The sequence below is a fragment of the Triturus cristatus genome, chromosome 10 (genome assembly GCF_964204655.1).
Source record: "Triturus cristatus chromosome 10, aTriCri1.1, whole genome shotgun sequence".
Taxonomy (NCBI): domain Eukaryota; kingdom Metazoa; phylum Chordata; class Amphibia; order Caudata; family Salamandridae; genus Triturus; species Triturus cristatus.
In genome coordinates, this window is record NC_140593.1 from 210,461,675 (window position 1) to 210,485,221 (window position 23,547).

Consider the following 23,547-nt stretch of genomic DNA (forward strand, 5'->3'; position numbering starts at 1 on the left):
AGCACTCCAAAATATTTCCCCTAAGGGTTTATTGCTGTTGGTATCCTTTGCAAAAATATGAAAGATGACCTCCTGCTCAATTTAGCATATCTGGAACAGAAATGCGACCTTAAAAACCCCAACTGAGGCTCCAGTTAGTGGAACAAATTAGCTATTGACACAATCAAATCAACCTCCTCTTTCTCCGGTTCAAGTTAATGGCAAACCAAATATAACGCTCATGTCCTCACCCATTTCCTCATCCTTGATATAAGAGATGTAATTACTAATTTTTGATCTTAAATATCAAAATACATATCACATTACCACTGTCACTATTAATAAGATAACTATGAATTTATTTTAGTATAGTGCTTTTAGATGGTGTTACTTATTGGTATAAATATTGTGAGGTGTAAGAAGTGTATTGAGTGTGCAGTTGATGGTGTGCATGGTTGTTTTGCAAGTTACATATTGAAGTTCTAACCTGAACTAGACTGTACTTAAACTTTGTTTTTTAATTGAATGCATTCTTTTGTTGAAATTTAAATTAACGTGCTATAGTCAATTCTAGCCACTTCACCTTAGCTGTAGGATTTTCAGTGAATTTTTGTTTTTCTGGTGATATACTGCACCCAATTTCCATGAAAGTATTCTTGGTCAAAGAGAGCCTATGACAGTAAAACCTCCCTATTCATACTTGCATATACACAAAATCAGCAGCGGCAAATGCAGGTAAGAGTGGTGGTGCGGTGGGGCCGGGTTGGAGGGTATTTCGACAGACAGCGACTATGGAAAATTAACTATTTATTTAATTTCCCCTCTTGGTCATCCGTCAAAAGTAACCCCCCCCCCCCCCCACACACACCCGGCCCCACTGCCTCACCGCTGTTACCTGCACGGGCTGCTGCTGCACAAAATTTACAAACCAGATCTGGAAAAGACAAAAAATATTCTTTACTTGATCAGGTCATTTATGTTCCGCTTGCAGGGTTGTTGATGTAAACCTACTGGTTGCTTGGACGTATTTTAAAAAAATTAAACCCCTCACCCACACTAAGTGGCATGTTTCAACATAGGGTGCTCCTTTGCCGGTACTGGTTGGTGGTAGGCGGGCTTATGCAAAACTATTTATTAATGGTAGTGATGCTTTTGATGTATGAAGGGTCAAGATAAATTCAATTTTATTATTGGGAATTTTCATAAAGGATTGCCACTATCTTACACAGGATTAAAAACATAAAGAGAGTAGAGTATGTGGTATTGATTATAACACCAACCTCACATCCTATATCTAGGTCAACATGTTTCAGCCCTACGCAATATGTGACTAGATCACTAGGCTTTTGCCAGGACCTATGATACTGTTACCCTATCTTAATAGTGGAAGAAAGACCAATCTGGCAGCTCCTTCGTTTGGTCTTGAACTTATCTTAAACATACCTGCAGGTGCAGCTTCTTGCTTCATGGGGGCAGGGCAACCGTCATCTCGCCTAAAAGTGCTCTGCAATTCCCCAGCATGGAACACTTTGGAAGCTCCTTCCTGGGTATACTATCCCTCTGGACCACTAAGACCACAGGAGACTCACTCCCCAATCCGACAACACACCATTAGGAGCACCTGCAGCTTCTTGCTTCATGGGGGCAGGGACACCCGTCATCTCGCCTAAAAGTGCTCTACAATCCCCCAGCATGGGACACTTTGGAAGCTCTTTTGGGAGTATATTATTCCTTTGGACCGGCAAGCCATCGGGGACTCACTCTCCTACCTCACAATGTGCCAAGAGGCGGAAGTGCAGCTTCTTGCTTGACGGGGGCATGGCCTCAAGTCACCTCACCTAATAGCACTATAAGGGTGGGCCCAACCCTCCACCTTTCAGCACCAGGATTAGCCAGAGCTGGGCCACCCTGCTGACTCCTGGCCAGGGAGTTTTCTGGCTTCAACTTCAGGACTTGGGCCATCTGTCAGCGGGACCTATTACACTGTGGGGTGATGAACCCTTAGCCTGCTGAATCGCTGCTAGAGGGGACCACCAGTCTAACATGCCAAAGTGCGGATAGCACCGATGGTCACATTAGGAAGAGGCGGGGCTGCCCCCACCTCCCCCTTGACACTGCAGCAAAGGTACTGTGGGGCTTATTTACAAGCCTCTTGCACCACTGGTGCATCACTTTATAAATGGGGAAAAGTGATGCACAAGTGGCGCAAAGGGCTTGTAAATAAGCCCCTGTGTTCTTAAGATTTGCATTGTTGCTGCCCTGCTGTGTAATCATTTGGTCTCTACTCTGCTTACTTGTGCCACATTTAATTGATTAGGTGAACAGGCCATAACAGAGTGGTGGCTTCACCTTATTCAGGGATCAAGGCGCAGCCAATAGGAGTTGTTCCGCATCACAGGTGTTTGCCAATCATTCCCCTTTGCTTGCATTCCTCCCAAAGATGCTTCACAGTTGTGGAGCTGGGTGGGACTACTTCCTCAAGCCTACCCTGGGATTGAGGAGGAGTTAGGGAAAAAGCAAGTTTCATTATTAACATCTACTGCCTCTGCCCCTATCAAGTGTTTAGGTGTGATCATTTTCTCTCCAGATTTTGAGGTGCGGGTAAGGTACCCCTGTTATGATGGGCAAAAAGAAAGCAATAGAGACCCCCCAGAGGAATACAAATATGGCTAAATTGTCAGTACCAAATGTGGCAAAGAACTGTGTGGCTAACGCGGTTGATAATCTAATTGAAGTGGTGGAGACCCTACTGAGTAGCAGGAACTCATCCAGACCAAGTGGATTGGGTCAGAAAGTTCCGGGCATCTTTAAAAAGAAAAAACATCTGATTCACTTTCCCTTGGGAAAGCACCTTCCATGCTTCAAGTCTTTGGGGACCGTGGAAATGGCAGTTGTGTGCCACTGAAGGTGGTGATGTGAGGGCAGTCAACCCTATCACAGCATTATCAAGTGATATATTAATTAATGAGACTGGGGTTAATACTTTGAGCTTGGCTGTGACACCAAAAATGTAATCCATAAAGAGCTAAGAGAATGGGTGAGGATAGTAAAGTATGTACTAAATGTATATGCCAGATAGAAAAAGCCAGCTCCAGGAAATAATCAAATGATTGAGTAATGGATTGTCCCTGTTAAGAGTGAATCTGGGGAAACTCTCTCATAAAATCGACATAATAACCCCTTGTGAGTAAAGCGAGGAGGCACCTATATTTCAGGAAAACACGAGGTCCTGCCATGGCATGGATTTAGAAAGTACTGGGATAAATACTTTACATCAGCCTAATCTAATGTTAGTCTCTAACACTCAAACATCTTACCTTGCACCTAATGCCTTCCACCTAGTGGCTACAGACAAGGGGCTTCTAGGGGTTCTTTATTAAGGGAGTTTTTGTTTCCCCTCAAGAAGATTAGTTTCAGGAATCCCAGGAGGGTTCCAGGACATTGCCACATCTGTCCCACTTCAGGCGGGAGGATGGCAACAAACCCCCAGGAAGAGAGGTAGACCTTCAGAGAGTTTACTATGAGCTTCCAAATGTACCCTACTACAGGGCCTGAAAGTTACCAAGGAGCAAATAGCAAAACAATATACATGATAAATGTACCCAAAATCCCACACTCAACAAAAGAAAATTATGAGACTCATTAGATTAGGCATGTTAGGCAATGCCGTTCAATAATTAGATCAGATATAGCGGCCACTAGACAGTGTCATTTTGAGGAAGCATTTAATTACATCACCCTTAAGTTGGCTAATGAAAACCTTGGAGGTGGATTGGTAAATTTGAATGTATGACTTCTCCTATTAATGGTTCTAAGATTTAGTTTAAGTGCTGACTACTAAACAGAAGAGGGGCACTTGATGCAGGGGGTTGTAGAGTGATAGCTAACCATACTGATAATGCTCAACTTGATTCGAATAAGAGATCACTCAGTAGGGAGGCTTGAGTTGGCAGTACATGATTGAACAAGGGATTGTCACCCAGAAGCAATAAGTTCAGCTTGGAAGTGGCAGATGGTCACCCTTGTAAGCCTGTAGCAACAGAAATGTATACTGACCCTAATGAGGCCAGTGAAGAAGGGAGGAAATCCCTACGACATAAACCATTTACATTCTCTGGGAATCATGATAAATTGATGATGCTGACATGGAACATTTCTGGTATTAGGTCCAAACTTAGTTGTGAGGAATGGGGGAATTTCACTGACAGTTTTGACATATGTGTCCTGCTTTGATAGTTTTGACATATGTCTCCTGCAGGAGACATGGACTAATGATTTGGTCTACAGGGTGGATTTCTGTATTGAGGCCTCTCCACCTATATTTAGGCCATCCAGTAGGGGGCATTATTATTTGGGTTAATGTCCATCTACAATGTAATCTCAAAAAACTTGACTCTAAGTTTTAAGGACCTACTGGTCGTAACCTTTCATAACACAAAGGAGAAACAGTCTGTTCTTTTGGATAATATCTATAAAAGATTCTCAGCGCAGAATCAGGATTCCCCTACTACAATTGCCCTAGATGAATTTCTGAAAAAGGCTGAGGATATGGGTCATCTAATACTTGCAGGGGATCTGAGTACCACCTTCAAACCCCTTGAAGTGATGTCAAATGTCACAGAGGAGGAGGATGAGGAATGGGGAATGCCTAGCCTGAGTCAAGTTGCCCCCCCAGGAATACGAACGTGGCATTCCAACTAGCATCTTTTACACTCAAGCATAGCCTCCGAGCCTGCAATGGATAAAGAACCTAAACTTAACCTTCAAAGGGTTAATTTTTTAACCGGAATTGATTACCTTTTACTTGATCTTTCTCTGTTGTCCCACCTGATTGCCAAGAGGGTATTAGAGAGATTTGATAGTGATCATAATGTCCTCACTTTAGAAATGGATCACTTGATTATTTCTCATCTGTTCCAACAAAAGAGCAATCCAACCAAACCAATTATCCATAGTAACAGAAGGAGGGTCTAATGGCCCATTATTGAGGGGAATGAAGACACTCTTGTGCAGAGACATACCATTGTAGCACACTCTCTAATTGACATCCTTAAGTATGTTGATAAGGAGCAATTAATCCTGGATATTTTTGTGGATTAATGGGCAAGGTTAAGATTTTTTTTTTATAAGATTCTGAAGTAGATAGCTATAAGTAATAAAAAAGTAAAATCATTTGATGATTAACGTAAGGAAGAAAGAATGGAACTGATGGGTGCTTTAAGAAATAGCCGTAAAGGCACTGTGGCCCTTAAAAGAAACAATTCAAAATGGTTCTAAATGATGGCAAACGGAATTGAGAAGAGAGGCTATGGAGCGATCTAAACACTGTGGCAAAAACCAAGGACAGCAGACAGTTGTTGCATATTTTAGCAAATTATCAAAGAAAACTAGTACATTCAACTTCAGTCCTGGATAACTCTTTTGGGGTACTCTATGCCATTTTGAACCACAGTTTTAACGCCATTCTAAAAGGTCCAGATGTTCTGGGCTCCTGGCTGGGAGCAGAGGTAATCCCTGTATACAAGAAGGGAGATTATAGTGATTCAGCAAACTACAGGCCAATTAGCCTTATTGATACATCACAAAAACTGTTTTGCAGGCATCTTTTGGTGAGGTTACAGGGGCGGAATAAGGAAGATTTTGTCACCCCTACAGGCTGGCTTTAGAAAGCACGTGAGCCCTACCGACCAATTATTTAGGTTCTTAACAATTTTATGGAAATATGCGCTTATTAAAAGGTAACACCTATACATAGTATTTGTGGACTTATGTGCCACATTTGATCTCATCCCCAGAGATAAAATGTGAGCAGTACTAGAGCAGTTATGGGTCCCGAATGATTTATTGCAAGTAATTGTCAGACAACTACACCCAAATAAGATGGGGAGGAAATGACGAAATAACAGAGCATATGAGGGTGAACAGAGGGGTGCGGCAAGGGTTTGTACTGGCGCAAACTCTGCTCACCCTGTACATCAACAGGCTGATGACACTCTAGTTGATTGTAAGGGTGTCCCCCTAGGATTGCTGAACACACATATACGTCCCTCTCATTTGCTAACAATACTTAACTTTAAGACTTTCAGTATCTTGTGAGAAACTTGGGTTAGTGGTTAACATCAATAAGACTAAGCTCATAGCATCTAATCCACATAAGTCCTTCAGAGGTAAGGTTAAACTGTGTGACACTCTATTGGAACAAGTCAAGCAATTTGAATACCTGGGAGTAAGGTTGACAAATACATTATCATAGGTTTCTCAAATCACTAGAAGTCAGTTAATTGTACAACATGTAAGCTCCGCTCAAAAAATTTAAAACTTCCATCTATAAGTCAGTTACCCCGGTTATTGAAATATATCAGATATGGGACTTTGAACTGCATTGTACTGTGCCGTGATTTGGGAATTGAAAAAACTGAGAACATCTTCATAAGTTTGATTCTTGATTTACCATAGAAGGTGCCATTAACCCCCATTCGCTTGGATCGTGGGTTTCTCAGAAGTGTGACTTGAAATCCAACTTAGAAATTCATTTGAGTCCAAATGTGATAAGGTAACCCAATATCCAATGGGAGAGATGGGCCTTACAGTAGTGCAAAATAAACTTAGGAGTTTTTCACTACCAGGACATGTAAAACTTAAAAACACATGTCATACATTTTAAAAACAATTCAGCCTTCCCTACAGATCTCTGTACTGGGGTGAATGTATGACATTGTTCTGCATTCTGTCCATCAATTGTTGTTTTTGCATTTGTCACCCCGAGTGGGAAGGGTACGCTGGTCCTAGGATGCTTGTTTCCAGTCCAGGGAGGACTTGGCTTGGCAGTTCGGGCTGGACTGTTCCCATGGGGCACAGGGTCAAGACTGATTTGCATATGGCTGGGTTCAAACTGGAATGGCATGGTGAGCAAAAAAACGATGGATTTAGGCCCAGGTCTCTGTACTGGTGTGAATGTATGACATTGTTCTGCATTCTGTCCATCAATTGCTGTTTTTGCATTTGTCACCCCGAGGGGGAAGGGTATGCTCAGACGTGAGTCCCGTGCTCTCCATGCCACTGGAATCAAGCTATCCTGGCTGACGAGGGCTGAAAGCCCGAAACCGGTCCTAGGATGCTTGTTTCCAGTCCAGGGAGGACTTGGCTTGGCAGTTCGGGCTGGACTGTTCCCATGGGGCACAGGGTCAAGACTGATTTGCATATGGCTGGGTTCAAACTGGAATGGCATGGTGAGCAAAAAAAACGATGGATTTAGGCCCAGATCTCTGTACTGGGGTGAATGTATGACATTGTTCTGCATTCTGTCCATCAATTGTTGTTTTTGCATTTGTCACCCCGAGTGGGAAGGGTATGCTCAGACGTGAGTCCCGTGCTCTCCATGCCACTGGAATCAAGCTATCCTGGCTGACGAGGGCTGAAAGCCCGAAACCGGTCCTAGGATGCTTGTTTCCAGTCCAGGGAGGACTTGGCTTGGCAGTTCGGGCTGGACTGTTCCCATGGGGCACAGGGTCAAGACTGATTTGCATATGGCTGGGTTCAAACTGGAATGGCATGGTGAGCAAAAAAACGATGGATTTAGGCCCAGATCTCTGTACTGGGGTGAATGTATGACATTGTTCTGCATTCTGTCCATCAATTGTTGTTTTTGCATTTGTCACCCCGAGGGGGAAGGGTATGCTCAGACGTGAGTCCCCTGCTCTCCATGCCACTGGAATCAAGCTATCCTGGCTGACGAGGGCTGAAAGCCCGAAAACGGTCCTAGGATGCTTGTTTCCAGTCCAGGGAGGACTTGGCTTGGCAGTTCGGGCTGGACTATTCCCATGGGGCACAGGGTCAAGACTGATTTGCATATGGCTGGGTTCAAACTGGAATGGCATGGTGAGCAAAAAAACGATGGATTTAGGCCCAGATCTCTGTACTGGGGTGAATGTATGACATTGTTCTGCATTCTGTCCATCAATTGTTGTTTTTGTATGTTGCAAATGAGTGGCATCAATTTGTATTATGTAGCATCACTGCTGCTCCTCCCTCCCCCAAGCCTATTCACCAGTGTGCGCAGCGCGGTTGCATCACGGCACACCATTGTCATGCCTGTCTGTGCATGTCCACAAGCCTGACAACAATACAGTGATGTTGTGCGCTGAAGTTGGGCGACCACGTGTGTGTAGGCCTATGGTAAGGACAGGGCGGACACAGATGTAGAGTTCATGCCTGGCTGACCTTGCCCTGTGGTTGAGGATAGACCTTTGGCTTATGCTGCGGAAATAGCGACACACACAGAAGTTGGCATTTATGATCCCAGACCCCGGGCGGGCTTGCTCACCCTCATGTACCCCTCGGCTGAGGCTGCAATCCGTGGGCATGCTACATGGCAACATTGCACATTACGTGACGGCTGGCGCAGACACTACACCAGAGACACACGCCTTAGTTACCTCCTTGTCAAGGCCTAAACTCAACCATGCCAAGAGCCATGTATCAAATGACCACACCCCTACGCCGCACTGCCATATGCCGGTCCACTCACTCACGCTCACAGGGGGGTCCGGCACAGCTACATGTCCCAGGTCTACCCCACTGCCTGAGGTGACAAGGTTGCACACGCTGTACACAGCACAATGTGATGTGGTATGGCCCGGGGCCCTCATGCATACATAATGACCACACGGACACACTGAGAGAATTTGTAGAACTGGCTACGGGCATGTGCGCCCGGACCCTTTTATTGCCAGTTTCACACGTCCAGTGACGTCTGTGCTGGTTTTTGTGTTGGGTATTGTAAGCAACCCCTCAGGGGTTGGTTGGTGCTGGCAACAACTCTACAACAGTGATCAGACAATCAGAAGTTCAAAGTACAAACAGCATGAGTCCATGACGTGAGCTACACAAAGTTAGTGGTACCAGATGCCCTGCGGCCTTCACAGGCACACCCGCAAGGGACGGTGACTTGTGGTGCACTGAGATAGGGCCATGAGTGCTGAGCGAGTCCTCGTTGATGTCCAAGGAGAATGTTGCGATGTGTTACGGGGACAGTGGAGTTGTCCATCCAGGGCATGATGCAGAAGGCAGAAACAAGCAGAAACAGGCAATATGGAGGAGTTGAATGCTACAGTCTTCTTTTTTCCCATCATGTCAGTATCAGCTACATGATGAAGACAACCCCCAGGCAATAGACTCAGATGCCAACAAAGTTCAACGGGAGAGTGCCCATGACTCCCGTGGCACAGAGTCAGTAGCACCAGAGCTGTGAGGGGATGCAGTCTGTGATGAGGCCTAAACAATGATATTATCTCTGCAATGAACAAATCAAGCCTCAGTTCCAATTGTGTGTCCTACTCGACCGCAGTGTGTGCTGGAGGCAGCGGTCAGCATGGGACGATGCTGTGTCCTGCCTGGGACGGACTGGATTGGATTTGTCTGAGGCCTGCTGGTCCGGTGTGTAGGCCTAAGGCAGAAGTCCTCAGGGGCCCACAGACACGTGTTGTCGGAATGCTATGCACAGAGTTGGTGGCACCACATCACAGGAGTATACGGATTTTAACGATGCCTTAAATATGTATTCTGCCATTGTGTGAACAAGACTCAGTTCCAAATGTGTGACCTACTTGTCCACTGTGTATGCTGGTGGAGTACGTCAACAAAAAAGGAGTATTGCGGGCCTTGCTCGCCGAGGCCGTGATTGTCTGAGGAGGCTGCCAAGTTCGTGGGCCTCGGGCTTGGAGCTTGCACCGGCACGTGGTGGGCACTCTTGGAGACACGCTGGTGTTGGCAGGTGAACAGTGAGGCCTGGAATGCGCCGTAGCGGACGAGACTGGTCCTGGGAGCAGTGACTAGGGCTGCGGCAGGCGCCCAGGTTCGCAGGCACGGCCGCACATGACGTCGGCCTCGTGGCAAGGTGAGAGGTGCCGCCCTGGAAGACACATTGGGCATTCTGGAAGAGAACCACGCCCAGAGCTACGTGCTTTTTATTCACACCCCTATACTAGCCTGGCGACCGCCGGGCCAGCCCTCTCCGCACATGCTTACAGGGGGGACGTAACAAGCTACATTTCTGTGATCTTCCCCACTGGCTGGGATGAAATGGTTGTGTCCACTGTCCACAACACTACTACCACCAGCATTATATGTCGACATGGATATATCTGTGGTCTGCATACTGCAGTCTGTCCAGCACACCCACGCCACACTTGGCATTGTGTACATTCTCATTAATGGGTCAGCTGCCTCCATCGCACATGCCTGGTTCCCACCCCTCCCCACATCCTCATATTGTGTGGCTGATGTGCCATGCCGTTGATGGCTCATGCACATGGCTAGGCCAGGTTGCCACAGTAAGTTGTGCTGTTTTGTCTGGTGGGTGGGAATGTTGTTTGGCATGTTGTATATGGGTTTGTAACATGTGTATTGCCAGAGTTGTGAGTTGCACGATTGTGGATTGGAAGTGTGTGGTGTGTTCATTTGGTACTTACCAACGAGCACTGCATTTCCGTAAGTGCCATCCTGGAAGCGCCGGTTGATGATGGACTGTCAGAAGATGTATGAGTCATGCACACTGCCTTGGTAGTTGGCGACGACATTGGTAAAGAGTCCCCAGTGGTTAGGACATGAGTGCAGTCAATTGCCCCCAACATGTGCGGGAATGCAGCTATGGCATAGAAGCCTTGCTTGGTCTCCAGCTGTTCCTGCGCAGTGTGGGGGAAGTATAGGTACTGGGGTACCAAGCTGAGGATGGCATCCAGGACAGGTTTGCGGAACTTGGATGGGGCTGGCTGTGAGACTCCCCCAACTCTGGCGGTTGTTGGTTGGAAAGTTCCACAGGCCAACAGGTGCCACACAGCCAGCAGCTTTGTATGCGGAGGGATGTTTGTTGTCCGCTGTGTTGGTGCAGTCAGCCTGTGGGCAATGATGTTCAGGATGCGGAGGATGGTTGTCCTTTTGAGTGTGTAGTGGGCAATCACATGCTCTGGTGTTAAGTCTGTGAGGCTGGTGCGTTTCCTGAAGGTCAGCTGTCTTTGTCTGCGCTGCCTCTGTGGTGGTCTTGGGGGGGCGGCGGTCCAGGGGGTGGGTGTTGTGGCCCTGTTGGGACTCCGAGCTGCATGATGAGTAGCTTCATGGCATCTGTTGTTCTTCAGGTGTGGCTCTGGGCTGGGCTCCCTTTTCTGGTGCCGGTTGTCGACCGACTTTGCACCAGATCAGAGCAGGTGTGAATTTCCATCTGCTAACGCGCCTTATCGCATGTTTTGTGATCTTATCGCCTATCTGGCTGGTCGTTGAGAATGTTTTGGTGTGGTGTTGTCATGGCTTTTTGCTCAGGAACGCCTACTCTGCATCTCATTAGCGATAGTTGCTGGGGTCACCTGTGGCAATGTTTTTTGAGGATGCTATCGCCGAAAAACTGGTGATATCAGCTGTTTGCACCGGCTTGTGAATGTAGCGATAGATTTATTGCGATTTTGGCTACGCTAAAGTGCTGATAACTCGGGGATAGATCCTTGAGATTATGCCCCCAAATGTATTGTGTTTATGAACCATGCAGTGCAAGCATTTAGATGATTTTATGAGGCAGGACTAGACCTTCACTCATGTCATACATCCGGCAAAACAAACGTTTGTAGGATGGAGCCTTTATGGGAGGAGTAATTAATCTGCATAATATGTGGTTGTTTCTGTTACCATGAATAATTGATGGTGCAATTGAAGCCAAACGATTTGCCAATATCTTTGTAAATAATTTGTAATTATAATTTTAAAGACTAATTGGATGATATTACATCCTATTCCGGTTGACCCTTTTAAAGAAAACTAACAATGAAAGCTTCAGAGAAAGAGGTTGGAATCACCAAACCCCTCATTATACTATAAAACAATCTCACAAAAAATGTGTTGAGTTGGGAAGCAAATCATTTATAAACTTCAGCAGAGATCCGGTCGTTGCCACATTCTTTCACATTTTGGGCAAAGATTGACTGCCTGTGTGACATATTCTAGTGTAATTGGAGTGGCAGACAATACACATTATCTAACACAGACAATAGATTATAATTCTACACATGACATTAAATCGGCAGTGATAATGCTGGACGTGGAGAAAGAATTTGACAGTGGAATGCCCTGTTCACAATCCTGGAAAGATTTGCTTTCTCAGCTGCGTTAATCTTGTTTGTGCAAAATTTGTACGCGGGAGCAAAGGCTAGTATAAATATTATTGGAAAAACAGCTGGAAATATTACTATAATGTGAGGGACATGCCAATACTATTCACACTGTTTATTGAACCACTCGCGTGCGCCATTCGCCAGGACCCCAATTTTAAAGCCCTCTTATCTGAGTCCTCAAAATGAAAGTTGTTTGTGGACAACATGGTGTTGTATTTAAAGGCTGATAAAGCTGATATTTCGAATGCAATGAAAAGAAAATAGGAGACTTCTCTGAACTGGAAGGGTATAAGATAAACCATGTAAAATCTGAAGCTCTCCTTTTAAATTGCACAGTAGATGTGTTACCTCTTACAATGCATTCGAATTATTCTCTGTATAGACCCATAAGATATTATAGCCTCATAGACCGCCGTAGTGGGCTATACCAGCTATTAAAGCCCGAAGGCGAGGGACTTTAACAAAGCAGCGGGACTTTAATTGCCGGTAAAGCCCTGCTACGAAGGGCTATAAGGCTATTAGAACATTCTGCCACTAGAGGGCAGAATGTTCTAACAATTAAACAAAGCCTTCAGGGAGAGCGAGGGGATTCAAATCCCCTTCGGCTCCCTGAAGCCTTTGTTCACAGCCAGAGCTGTGAACAAAGAAACATTGGAATGTTGGAGCTCCGGGCTTATACCAGCCATTATAAGCCCGGAGCACTCCATAGTTTTCAATGGAGCTTCCAACATTCCAATGTTCTAATTAGGGATATATGTCAATTCTAATACAGGAGACTTGTTTAGGCTAAATTATAAATCTACCCTAGATAGGATTCGTAAGCTGTTGGGCAGATGGCAGAAAATTCCCATGGCAATTATGGGGCGAGTGGCCTTGTTGAAAATGAGTATTTTACCATTGCTACTGTGTTACCAATTTTCTGACCAAAGTCCCTCAGTCCTTTTTTAGGTCAATCAATTCCGCTATCCGACATTTCATTTGGCAGGTCAAAAACCCAAGATTAAAACTAGAGGCTGTTGAGTTGGACGGAGGGCTAGCACTGCCTAACATAAAGTGTTATTACCATGCAGAGTTTATGAACTCGTTATTGAGGTCTAGTTCTAACGTCCCAAGTGATACAAACTTTTATCTAGAACAAATGGTGAAGGTATCAGAAATCGATATACCCCCTTTCCTTCTCATGCCAAGACTCTTTAATAAATCAAGGTACAAGACACCGCGCACTATTTTAGAAAGATTTAACAGGATATGGGAAACCTCAGAAATACTGAGGCTACATCCGTTCTTGAAAATAGCCGAATGTAGGTCAATTGGATTGCAATTATCGACTGGTACATGACATGCAGTAAGTGGTATAGGATGGGATACAGGAGGATTTGAGATTACTTTTACAATAATGAATTCATGACCTAGCAGCAATTGTCTAATCTGACCCCTGATATTAGCCCTTCACGCTTTTTCAGTTTTCTCTCAATACATTTTTTGTGAGGGTTCTATAACGGAGGGGGGGGGGGTGGTCTCTTCAGAACCTCTCAGCTCTGTTTGTTTATTGTCGAAATTAGTAGGTATGGGAAATTGGTGCAAACTGTTGTATACTAAAGGCAAGGGTGTTATGGTATTAGATATATTACATCAAATTGAATCCGCTACCGGGTGCAAAGTGGATATTACACAGTGGAAGTTTTTAATCTCTTCTACGCTACGGTGGTCAAGCCGCTTATCTAAGAAAAATGTCATTCTATAGCAAGTGGCTAATGTATCATACACTAGCTAAATAGCATAAATATTATCCTGAGGTGGAGCCAAATTGCTTGAGATGTAATAACAGGAATGAAGATTAGTTCCATATTATATTCACTTGTAGTTATGTAGATGAATACTGGCAAGAAATGTTCTTGGAAATTAGTTTGAGAATTGGGGTTAATATCCCACCAGATGCACATGGAGCCCTTTTTGGACTAGTAGTGCCCAACCTATCTATGAGACAGCGACAGTTAATTTATATCTCAATGCTGGTGGCTAGATCATTTTTCTTAGCTAATTGGAAATCGGATAAGGTCCCTGCATTTCCACAGTGAATGAACACAATTCACAAAGTACACACTTACGAAGTGCATGCTGCATCAATATAAATAAATATAAATAAATAAAGATTGAAAAATAAAACGTGGTTCTTTTGGTGCTAGAGTTTTACATCTCACAAAGCATCAGCACTACAGAACTTCAGTGAGCTTTGAGCAAGTACAGATAAATCTATGATCATTTTAGACACCTTTCTTAAGCATACATTCACTTTTAAAGTGACATTGATTATAGATTTTACATTGGGGTTATAATCATACTAATTTTTTACCATTTGTGGTCACCATTTTTAAATTGTATTTAATTTCCTGTTATTTCTCCACTTTTATTTGTGATTATTGAAAAATGTGAACTGCACAATATATTTCAATTTTATATACCTGATAAATATATTATCATACTTCGATCTTGGGTGCAGTTTGTGCAATATATTTTTTATTTTTATTTGTGTAATGTGCTGCTACCCACTGAATAGTGGCTTCAGTGGGCTTTGTAGAAGTCATAATATGAGTCCCAGTTCTGAAACTGGGTGTAATACTAATCGAAAATCCAGGTGTGATGGTACAACAATAAATACCATCATGATGAGGTGTTGTAGACTTGATGAAGGAAGAGCTTGAATGCTTTGATTAGAACAACAAGCCAGTATAAGCCATATAACAGGCTGGATGTAGGATCTCATGAGCATCTAGATAGTCTTGCTTATCTTTGAAAAGGTGGTTTCAGTTCAAAGTCACACAGAAGGCCATGTAACTGTATGTGGGCGGACAGTTGAAGAACTATGTATGTATCCAATAGCTTTTATACATAATAAAGGCCCAAAATTGGTATATAAATCTCCAGAACTTCACAGTTTGCATTCCCTTCCTTAAACATTGAACTTAAGATTCGGCACATAACGCCTTAGGCGATGTCTCTACTCTAAAGGGAGAAAATGACCACATTTGTAAGAGTAAGTTTAAAGGCAGGAAGGCTTAACTCCATGACATTAATGTTGCATTTGTCGTAGGATCGGGAGGATTTCTTCAAAGGGGACAGGCACGGTTAACCTCTGGTTTCGCAGGTGGCACAAACTTAAAGCGAGCTAGAGCAAGAAGAGATTGAACAAGGAAAAGGCGCCAAGGCCCATTGGGCAGAGGAAGCCATCCGAAGCCCATGAGTGCAGATTTTTTCAATCGATAATGACAGGGGAGTCTTAAAGAGGGATCGTTAAGGGGGCCAGTGCAGTTACTAGCGGCTTGAAAATGTAGAACAGTTTCGTGGCACAGATGGATGATTCAACAATTCAGGGATAGAAGTCTACCTGAAATGTAGCCCCTTGAGTTGGTACAACAAGTAGTGCCATTCCAATGATAATTTGATGGTCATCCCAAATAAAGCCACACACTCACCTGAAAACAGTCGCTTTTTAATCGTAGCATATTACATTGTTCAAAACGTATATCTGTACTTATTGAGGGTTAAAACGTGTAAGTCATCATTAAAACGGAACAAGCCCACAGCTTCTATTTTTATCCTGAATCTAGGGGAAAATTCCCTCATGTGATGAAGATCAGTAGAGGAACTGAAGAATGTGATTTTCAGATTGTACAGTTCCATTCACTTTTTTTTACACCATACATATATGTTGTATGATACACGCCTCCACTTGTGAGACGTCTATTGTGAATCTTGTGCTCCCATTCCCAGGTGACAGAGAACACTTATGATTGCACAGCACTAATATGTGTCTCTTTACCTGAAAATGTAGAATTTGCAATACAAATGTGTTTGTAATCTTACAGTTTTGTGAACATTTACTGAGAGTTAATGAATCAAAAACTGTGATATTCCTCTGTATACATGTGCATACAGATAACATTTGCATAGCCCTCATAAGTCACTGCAGGGGACCACAAAAAAGTGAATAAGGCTAGACTGAAGACGAAGAAAAGACATACACCGTTACAATCAGTTACCAATCATTTATTATATTGCTAATAGTGATTTTCTGATTACTTACACAATGGTACCAGGGGAAGAAGGCTGATTTTCACTGCATTCCAGGACACATTGCTGTACATTATTGCGAGACGCTAAATTATCTAATGGTGTGGACAAATGCATAATTTCGAGCTGATGAATCCTCTGTTTCTAATATACTATAAAACATATTTTTAAGAAACACGTCACTTTTGCAATATTCTTAATGGATAGTCTATTTTGGCAAATGGGAGGTCTTCTTATAAAGACCTATATCAGGCGGATTCTAAAAGTCAAATAATTGTTGTAATTGCATGTTTTTGTCTCTGCAGCCCCTGTGCTCCCCGGGGCTTATCCACAAAGTCCGCCCCAGGGATTTGGATACATGCACCAAGCCAGTATGTCTTCGATGAGATCAATGCATTCACAGCCTCTTTCACCAAGTTTGGTAGGTATCATTATTATTAAACTTTCCTTCTTCACTTAAAGTAGTTCTCTCTTAACTATAAATTATGTTTAAACAAATAGGAGAGTAGGAAAATCAATTGTGATATGCTCAGTCCTGTATTTACACCATTTTTATGGTCTGGATGGCAAATTTCTCGGAGGGATTGGGTTAGCCTGATTACAAGCTACACTAAGCTGGTTATCAACTGTTAGGCTCTCAATGAGAAATGTTTTCTTTGGGGGATTCTCCTGCCAGCCTCATGATATGTGACGCTTAGTTTACATTTTGAGACATATACCCGACGGTTCCTCCTGAAACTAGTTAATAAAGCCCTTCTGAAGATTAACTAAAAGGCCATATCTAGACTTGACCATATGACTGCATCATGAAGAAAAATACCTCATAATGGGATTCAAGATCATTAATGAAGATAATGTATTGATTAATGGCCAAGTAGACTTGTGACTCCTCTTTGGCATAGTCTAATCCTACCCTATTACTTGTATGCAGCTGCCTCACTAGGAATGTTAGAACTCAATGAGTGTCTCGACAAAACAAAGAGGTGAAGACTGTCTTCTGGTCCAGAGCATCACTTTAGAGTGTGTCAGAAAGAGCACAGGGCATGGAAAACCGTTGCTGCCATTCTTAAGGTACGCTAGCCCCCTATAAGAGTCGGGCGGAACTTCATTATGTTAGCAGCATGGACTGCTCCCTCTCAGCCACTGACATACAGCTCAGAGCGCTCTCTGGTGTAAGGGCTGTCAGAATTTATGCCATTTGTCTGCCAACCTAAGTAGAGTGGGCACACAAATTGCAGGCTTTTCAGTTTTCTTACAGCCATCCAAAACATGGCAACAAATGAAAGTAAAAAGATTTCAGTGACCCCCCACACCCAGGGGGTGAAAACGCCCATGGTAACAGGATCATTCCTCTTTTACTTTTAAAAAGAAAATCCCGCTTTGGGATTTTCTTTTTGAAAATTAAACAAGAAATTAAAAGGGTGTCATACGGTTCCATCAACGTTGATGGAGCCTTATGGCACAGTTTCAAATCATTGACGGGAACCGCAGTGACGGTGGAGGCTACCAGAGTAAGAGATATCGGCTGGGGCAGAGGACATCTCTAAATTTGGAGTATAGTATTGTACTCCGTCACCCTGAAGGAGTAACCACACTGTAAAGTAGGCCTACAGTGTATAGAAGGTCAACAAATCATATATAACATGTAGCCCCTCCTCAATTTCCCTTATCTCATTGTTTTTAGGTGCTATCTATGCTAGAATGCTTCTGCTTAGTAGCCTGTGACGTAGCCACAGAAACCACCAAGTGCCAGTATCAAATAAATCACTACCATTTTTCCAAAGACAGTGGCCACCTTGTCAAAATGGTTTCTTAACTAATTGGGGCAGTATAAACTCAAGATGCCTGACCCATTCTTTAAACAGAGAACCATGAGCAGGAGTTGTTAGTTGATGTTCAGTAAATGTGGTACATCCAAGTTTCTTAATTGACAAATGGACAGAGACTGTATATGTCAAGCACACTAGCACATCTATGATATGTTTGTTCCTTAGATCAGCTACTGCTACAGGTCCCATAGTGTATGTATTATTCAACAATGAATCTATATATTATCGACTCACGTCTGCGCAATTAAAAGAGCAACAAGTTGGATTTTAACGTTATAGTTAACAAAGGCATTTTAATAAAGTTTGAGAATTTTGGCACACACCATTTCCGATTTGTAAGATGCTGCCTTAGATATCCTAATCATTTTCCTAGGAATTTTGTACACAAGATATAGAATCAGCTTCTTTTGTGTAAATGTAAATAAATGTAAATCCATATTTGTAAAGTGCAAACTACTCACCCTTACGGGTCTCAAGGCGCTGGGGGCCGTCGTGGAAATTAAGTGAGCTATTGCCCAGAGTCACATGGTGCTGAGCTGCCGCCGGAGCCGGGGATCGAACCGTGAACCCTGTGCTCCGAAGTCAGGTGTCCTGGCCACTGCACCTGTGGTGGACGTTTGTCCTACAATTTCTGTATTTTTTTACACAGCTTTCTGTGGTTTAGATTTTTTGTCGAATACAATATTGATATTGACAGGATCAGCTTGTTTTGTATATATCTAGTAAGATGTGGGGGCAAAACTCAACATTATTTATTTCAGCGTTACTCCTTTTAAAACATGTCTCCATAAATGGTTTGATTACCTCTAAAGTGTAATTGTGTTTGTTCAGGCTCTCAGCATTCTGTACTTGTGGGGGTAAGCGGCTGAATTCTGTAAGTAGTTGAGGTGGAGACTATTGCAAAATGGTTAATTAAATCTATCATCCCTGCGTGTGTCTTCTGAGGTGTAATCCCCCACCATAGCATCTGAAAGATAGTCTATGCTACTACTCAATCAATCGATTAATCAATATCAGCTTTATTCAATCTTAAAAAATAAGATCATAGAAGTACAGTACATTGTGCAATACTTGTTCAATAATATATTACAATTTCAGTAGTTAAATATAGATAAATACTGATAAAAATCATATAAAATTCCGTAGCTAAAAACCCTCTATTAAAACATAGTAAATTCATCCCATACATAGTATAAAATGCAAGAACAATACCCAAATCCGATTAAAGTGCAGGTTAGAAGGCAATTAATCTCCTAGTTATTGAGGTCATTCATAAGTACGATGCAAGAGAAAAGCTTACATAAGGGTCAAGTAGCTTTTGGAGAAAAAACAAAGCTAGGTGACATTGTACAAAGTTATATTTCCGCAACAGGGGAAGGATATACTTTTTACATTCATGAGTGCATAATTTACAAAAAAATATCAGCTGGAGATTAGATTGAGGTGAGGTACCATCACGGGCAATTCAGTAGGTGAGTAGACTCCCGCAGGATAGCCCAGCATGCACGGAATAAGATTTTATCTAAATCTCACCAATACATATCGGTGGCGGATGTTTGTGAGAAAAACCAGGTATGAGTTTGCTTCATCAGGGATAGTTGGAAGCACCAGATATATTGCTTCCATGGTTTTGTTACAATATCCTGCATGTCTTTCGTTTCCCCTGTGCGTGTTGGAGCAAGATTTGATCCTTAAAAAGAGATTTGGGACCCAATTTTTCCAGTTTTTTTTTTTACATATTCAAGCCATGGTACCGTCTGTTCAAGGGTTAAACCATCCCTAATAATCTTCTGCAATAATCCCACTGTATCCCTCCGCCAGATCGAGTGCCACAATAGAACCGGGGCGAGGAATATTAAATCTGAAATATATGGGGCATTCAACTCTTGGTGCATGTTAAAATTCGAACAGCTTTTGAGTAGGGTTAATCTTTTTTTTTTATTTATTCATTTTTTATATGCTCTACCACTCAGCTAGGGTGGCAGCCAGGATGTTGTGGAAGAAGCGCGGACAGTGGTGAACAGCTGCACATTGGCACAAGAGCAATCATGCTTATATCTCTAATCCGTGTGGACTCTCTAGCATCCTTCTGTCCATGCAACGCAGTGCAGGATAGAGCGAACAGGCATTACTCAGGGTGAAGGCAACGCGAGTGGCATCAGCCGAGTAATCCACTGGATTGCTATTTTTTCAGGGAGGCTTAATGCGTCAACTGGTGCTTTATGGTGTGGGATATGAGAGCCATCTTTACTTACCAGGGTCTCTGGGAAGCCCTGGGAATTCAGGCACACGGAAGGGGTGACATTCATCACTGTCACACAAACACCATCCTTTCTCCCAAAGAAAACCATGAAAGAAATTGGTTGCAAAATATCCTTTTCTTATCCTTTCATGGTGGAGGCTCGGCGAGGGATGTATGACGTTACAACGCATGCTTTTACACCGCATGCCGTTACAACGCATTTTTTACACCGCAAGATCTGTTACAACGCAAGCCTTTACAACGCATGCTTTTACAACGACGTACACTAGATGGAGTGCTGACATTAGAAATGTACAATTTACTATTCTAACTCCAGTCCACGTTGCAGTAGGGAAGGTGTTTGAATAGTAAAACTACACTATTTCTAATGTTAGCACGCCATCTAGTGCATTTCGTTGTAATGGAATGCGTTGTAATGGCATGCGTTGTAACAGATTTCGCATTGTTACAGTTTCGTTGTAATGGTAGTGCGGTGTAAAAGTTGCGTTGTAAACGTTGTATACCCTCGGCGAGGCATTAGTGGTGGATGAGGAGGGTATGCCACCATCTGATTGGTGTCAGAATCAAAAACGTGGGCCAGAGTATCTTCCTTTTTCACTTTTATGTCCCTGAATTGTCTGGCTCCTTTTGACCTGATTTTTACTTGCTTAAACTCCTCCTGTTTACCTCCTTACTCATTTTGACTACAGTGTGTTTGTTTATTTCCTACTTCCGTGTTTCCTGTCTTCCTAGCTTTTTTCTATTTTCTTTTTCTTCTTTGTGTCTCACACTTCTTTCCTTCCCTCCTGGATTACTACCTTTCTTCCCTGCTTTGTTCTTCAGTTCCTTCCTTCTTTCTTTCCATCCTTTGTTCGATCCTGCCTTCTTTTTAACCTCATTTCAGCCTTTTCCCCTTTACTTCTCTCCTTACTTTACTATCTTAGTTGCTTTCTCACATTTTTCTGTACTTTCATTCGCTCTTATTCTTTCCTTCGTTCGTTCAGTCCTTTGTTTTGGTCTGTCATCATTTCCTCTTTTCTTGCTTCTTTGTTTTGAAACTGCCTAATCTTCGTCTAATAGTGTTCTAAAAAGTTATGTTTTTTCTCTCTCTAACAGAGAACATACAGAGCTATGTATGATTACAGTGCACAGGATGAAGATGAAGTTTCATTTAGAGATGGGGACTATATAATCAATGTACAACCTATAGATGATGGCTGGATGTATGGCACAGTGCAGCGAACTGGAAAAGCTGGCATGCTTCCAGCAAATTACATTGAATTGGTGAACTAATATTTTTAAAGACCAGCTTATGTTCCTCAACCTTTAACATTTTATGATAATTCTGTAAAGAGAGATAGTATATGAAATATAGTTATTAGCCATATTTTTAAAGATGAAAGAGTTATTGTATAGCTTCCGTGCCCATCACTGCATCGCCAATACAACAAACTCTAATGTAAGAGTCTACCCTGGCACAATAGAAACCTTACATGAAGAGCATCAAAACAGACAGTGCTCTAAAATCTAATTTCTTTTAAAGTTCTCTGAAATATTTAAAAACATATCTGGAAACTGGTGGTGCTAATCATAATCGCGGTGTTATCAACTTGCCATGTAAGTTTACTAGAAATGTACTAATGATTGTTATAACACAAGCTTCCAAGCGCTTTTGTACAGAAAGGTAAGAGATGTGAGCACGTTAAAGCTATGCCTCTAAGAGTTTCTTATGAGAAAGCCTAATACTTAAAAGCCATGTTTCAATGTACTCAGCTGAGTGCCTACTAGAAGTTGGTAGCAAGGGCATATTATTGTTAGAAAAAGTTTTTTTTTCTTGACACATTACAGCACGAATGTCTGTCTTTTATCTATCCTGAAGAAGCATTCCTGTTCACAATGAGCTCTCGACAAACTATTCTGCATTTTTTACTTCGGGTTATTTTTATCTTAGCTTGTAACTTGTGCTGCAGTTGTGGGAAATAAAATATACAGTATATGACTGGATGACATGCCTTACGTTTTGCCCAAGAACATTACAAATAGCTGAACACAAGTAGTATCTTCCTTACATTATTCAAATGTGAGTTTTACTGACTGGAAAAGTAAGCACATTGTCTTTATTAAACAGTGTCTGGAATAAAAACAGTAAGTAGTGTTTGTTTTCTTTTACGTAGTATAAAAAGTGCATTTTCATGTTATTTTGACATTGTTCTTTGTCTTTCTGATTCGCTTTACATAGGAACGCATTTTCTAATTTCGACATGTGTAACAACTCACCCTTGTTCCCCAAATATTTTTAGTATTGTTACAGAAATTAGTGCAAAACTCTGAGCAAACTCCCAAATCATATATTTCAGAAACATTTTCTTGGTGAATATGTTCTTTGAATGATGTGAGTATGTACTGCATAATTAGTATAATCAGTTTGACGACTCTTTCCCTGATGCTGAACATGGCATAAAATTTTGTGGGAGTTTTGGTTCCTGTATAAACATTAAAAACTAGAAATTCCGTGGTATTTTCAAAATATCTAAAGATTTTGGAAAAAAAACCTCTAAGATATATTGTTTCCACCAATCTTCTGGTACCCAAAGCAGGGCCGGGCTGGGAAACAAAGTCAGCCTTGTCAAATTTTGGTTCATCACAGTCTATAATTTTTAAAGCACAGAAAATCATGAACTCAAAAAGGTCGATTCAAGAAGTGCCTCTGCAGTCATGGTTGCGACCCCACAGTTGTGATAGGGGGCCCGCACTCGTAGTGGGGGCCGCAATGGGTAACTGCATTTCGAAGGTCCAGACACAACTGCGGGACCATGACCAATAAGAAGTGCATAGTCATATGACATCTCCTTCTCCCCTCAGGCTTCCTTTCACTTGCTCTCTTCTCACTTATCTCAATTCTTCTCCTCCTTACTCTAATTGTAACATCTCTATGACTTTCTCTCTGACACCTCCTTAATATTTCTCCCTCTTATAGATCTCTGAATCTGTCTCTTTTTTTTACTTCCCTATTTTTTCTTTCTTTCATTATCTTTTCTATCACCTTCTTTAATGTCTTGCTCCCTTAATTCTTAACCTGGGTAATCTTCTATCCTCTTCTGCCCTCCCCCCATATTCTCACTACCATCCATACTCTCTCTTCTTCTTTTCTTCTTCCCCCTCCTTTTGGCCATTTTCCTCCCTGATTCCCCCTTGTCTCCCTTCTTCCTATCCATGTCCCCTTCCTCACCTTACTTCTTTCTCTCAAACCTCTTTACTTTTAGAGGCACAA

At 42.5% G+C, this 23,547-nt stretch overlaps 1 protein-coding gene across 6 annotated transcripts in view; it reads left to right on the forward strand.

The window, feature by feature from the left end:
* The window catches only part of NEBL (nebulette), a 678,034-nt gene extending 655,615 nt beyond the window's left edge, over positions 1 to 22,419 (forward strand). For 5 of the 6 annotated variants that reach the window (XM_085630820.1, XM_085630819.1, XM_085630816.1 and 2 more), the window contains 2 exons: positions 16,511 to 16,626; positions 21,393 to 22,419. In XM_085630820.1, coding sequence (XP_085486946.1) covers positions 16,511 to 16,626; positions 21,393 to 21,569 — 293 coding nt within the window. In that variant the 3' untranslated portion in view covers positions 21,570 to 22,419. The remainder of the gene's footprint in view (positions 1 to 16,510; positions 16,627 to 21,392) is intronic. The other variant, XM_085630821.1, reaches the window with a different exon arrangement.
* Positions 22,420 to 23,547: the final 1,128 nt, after the last annotated feature.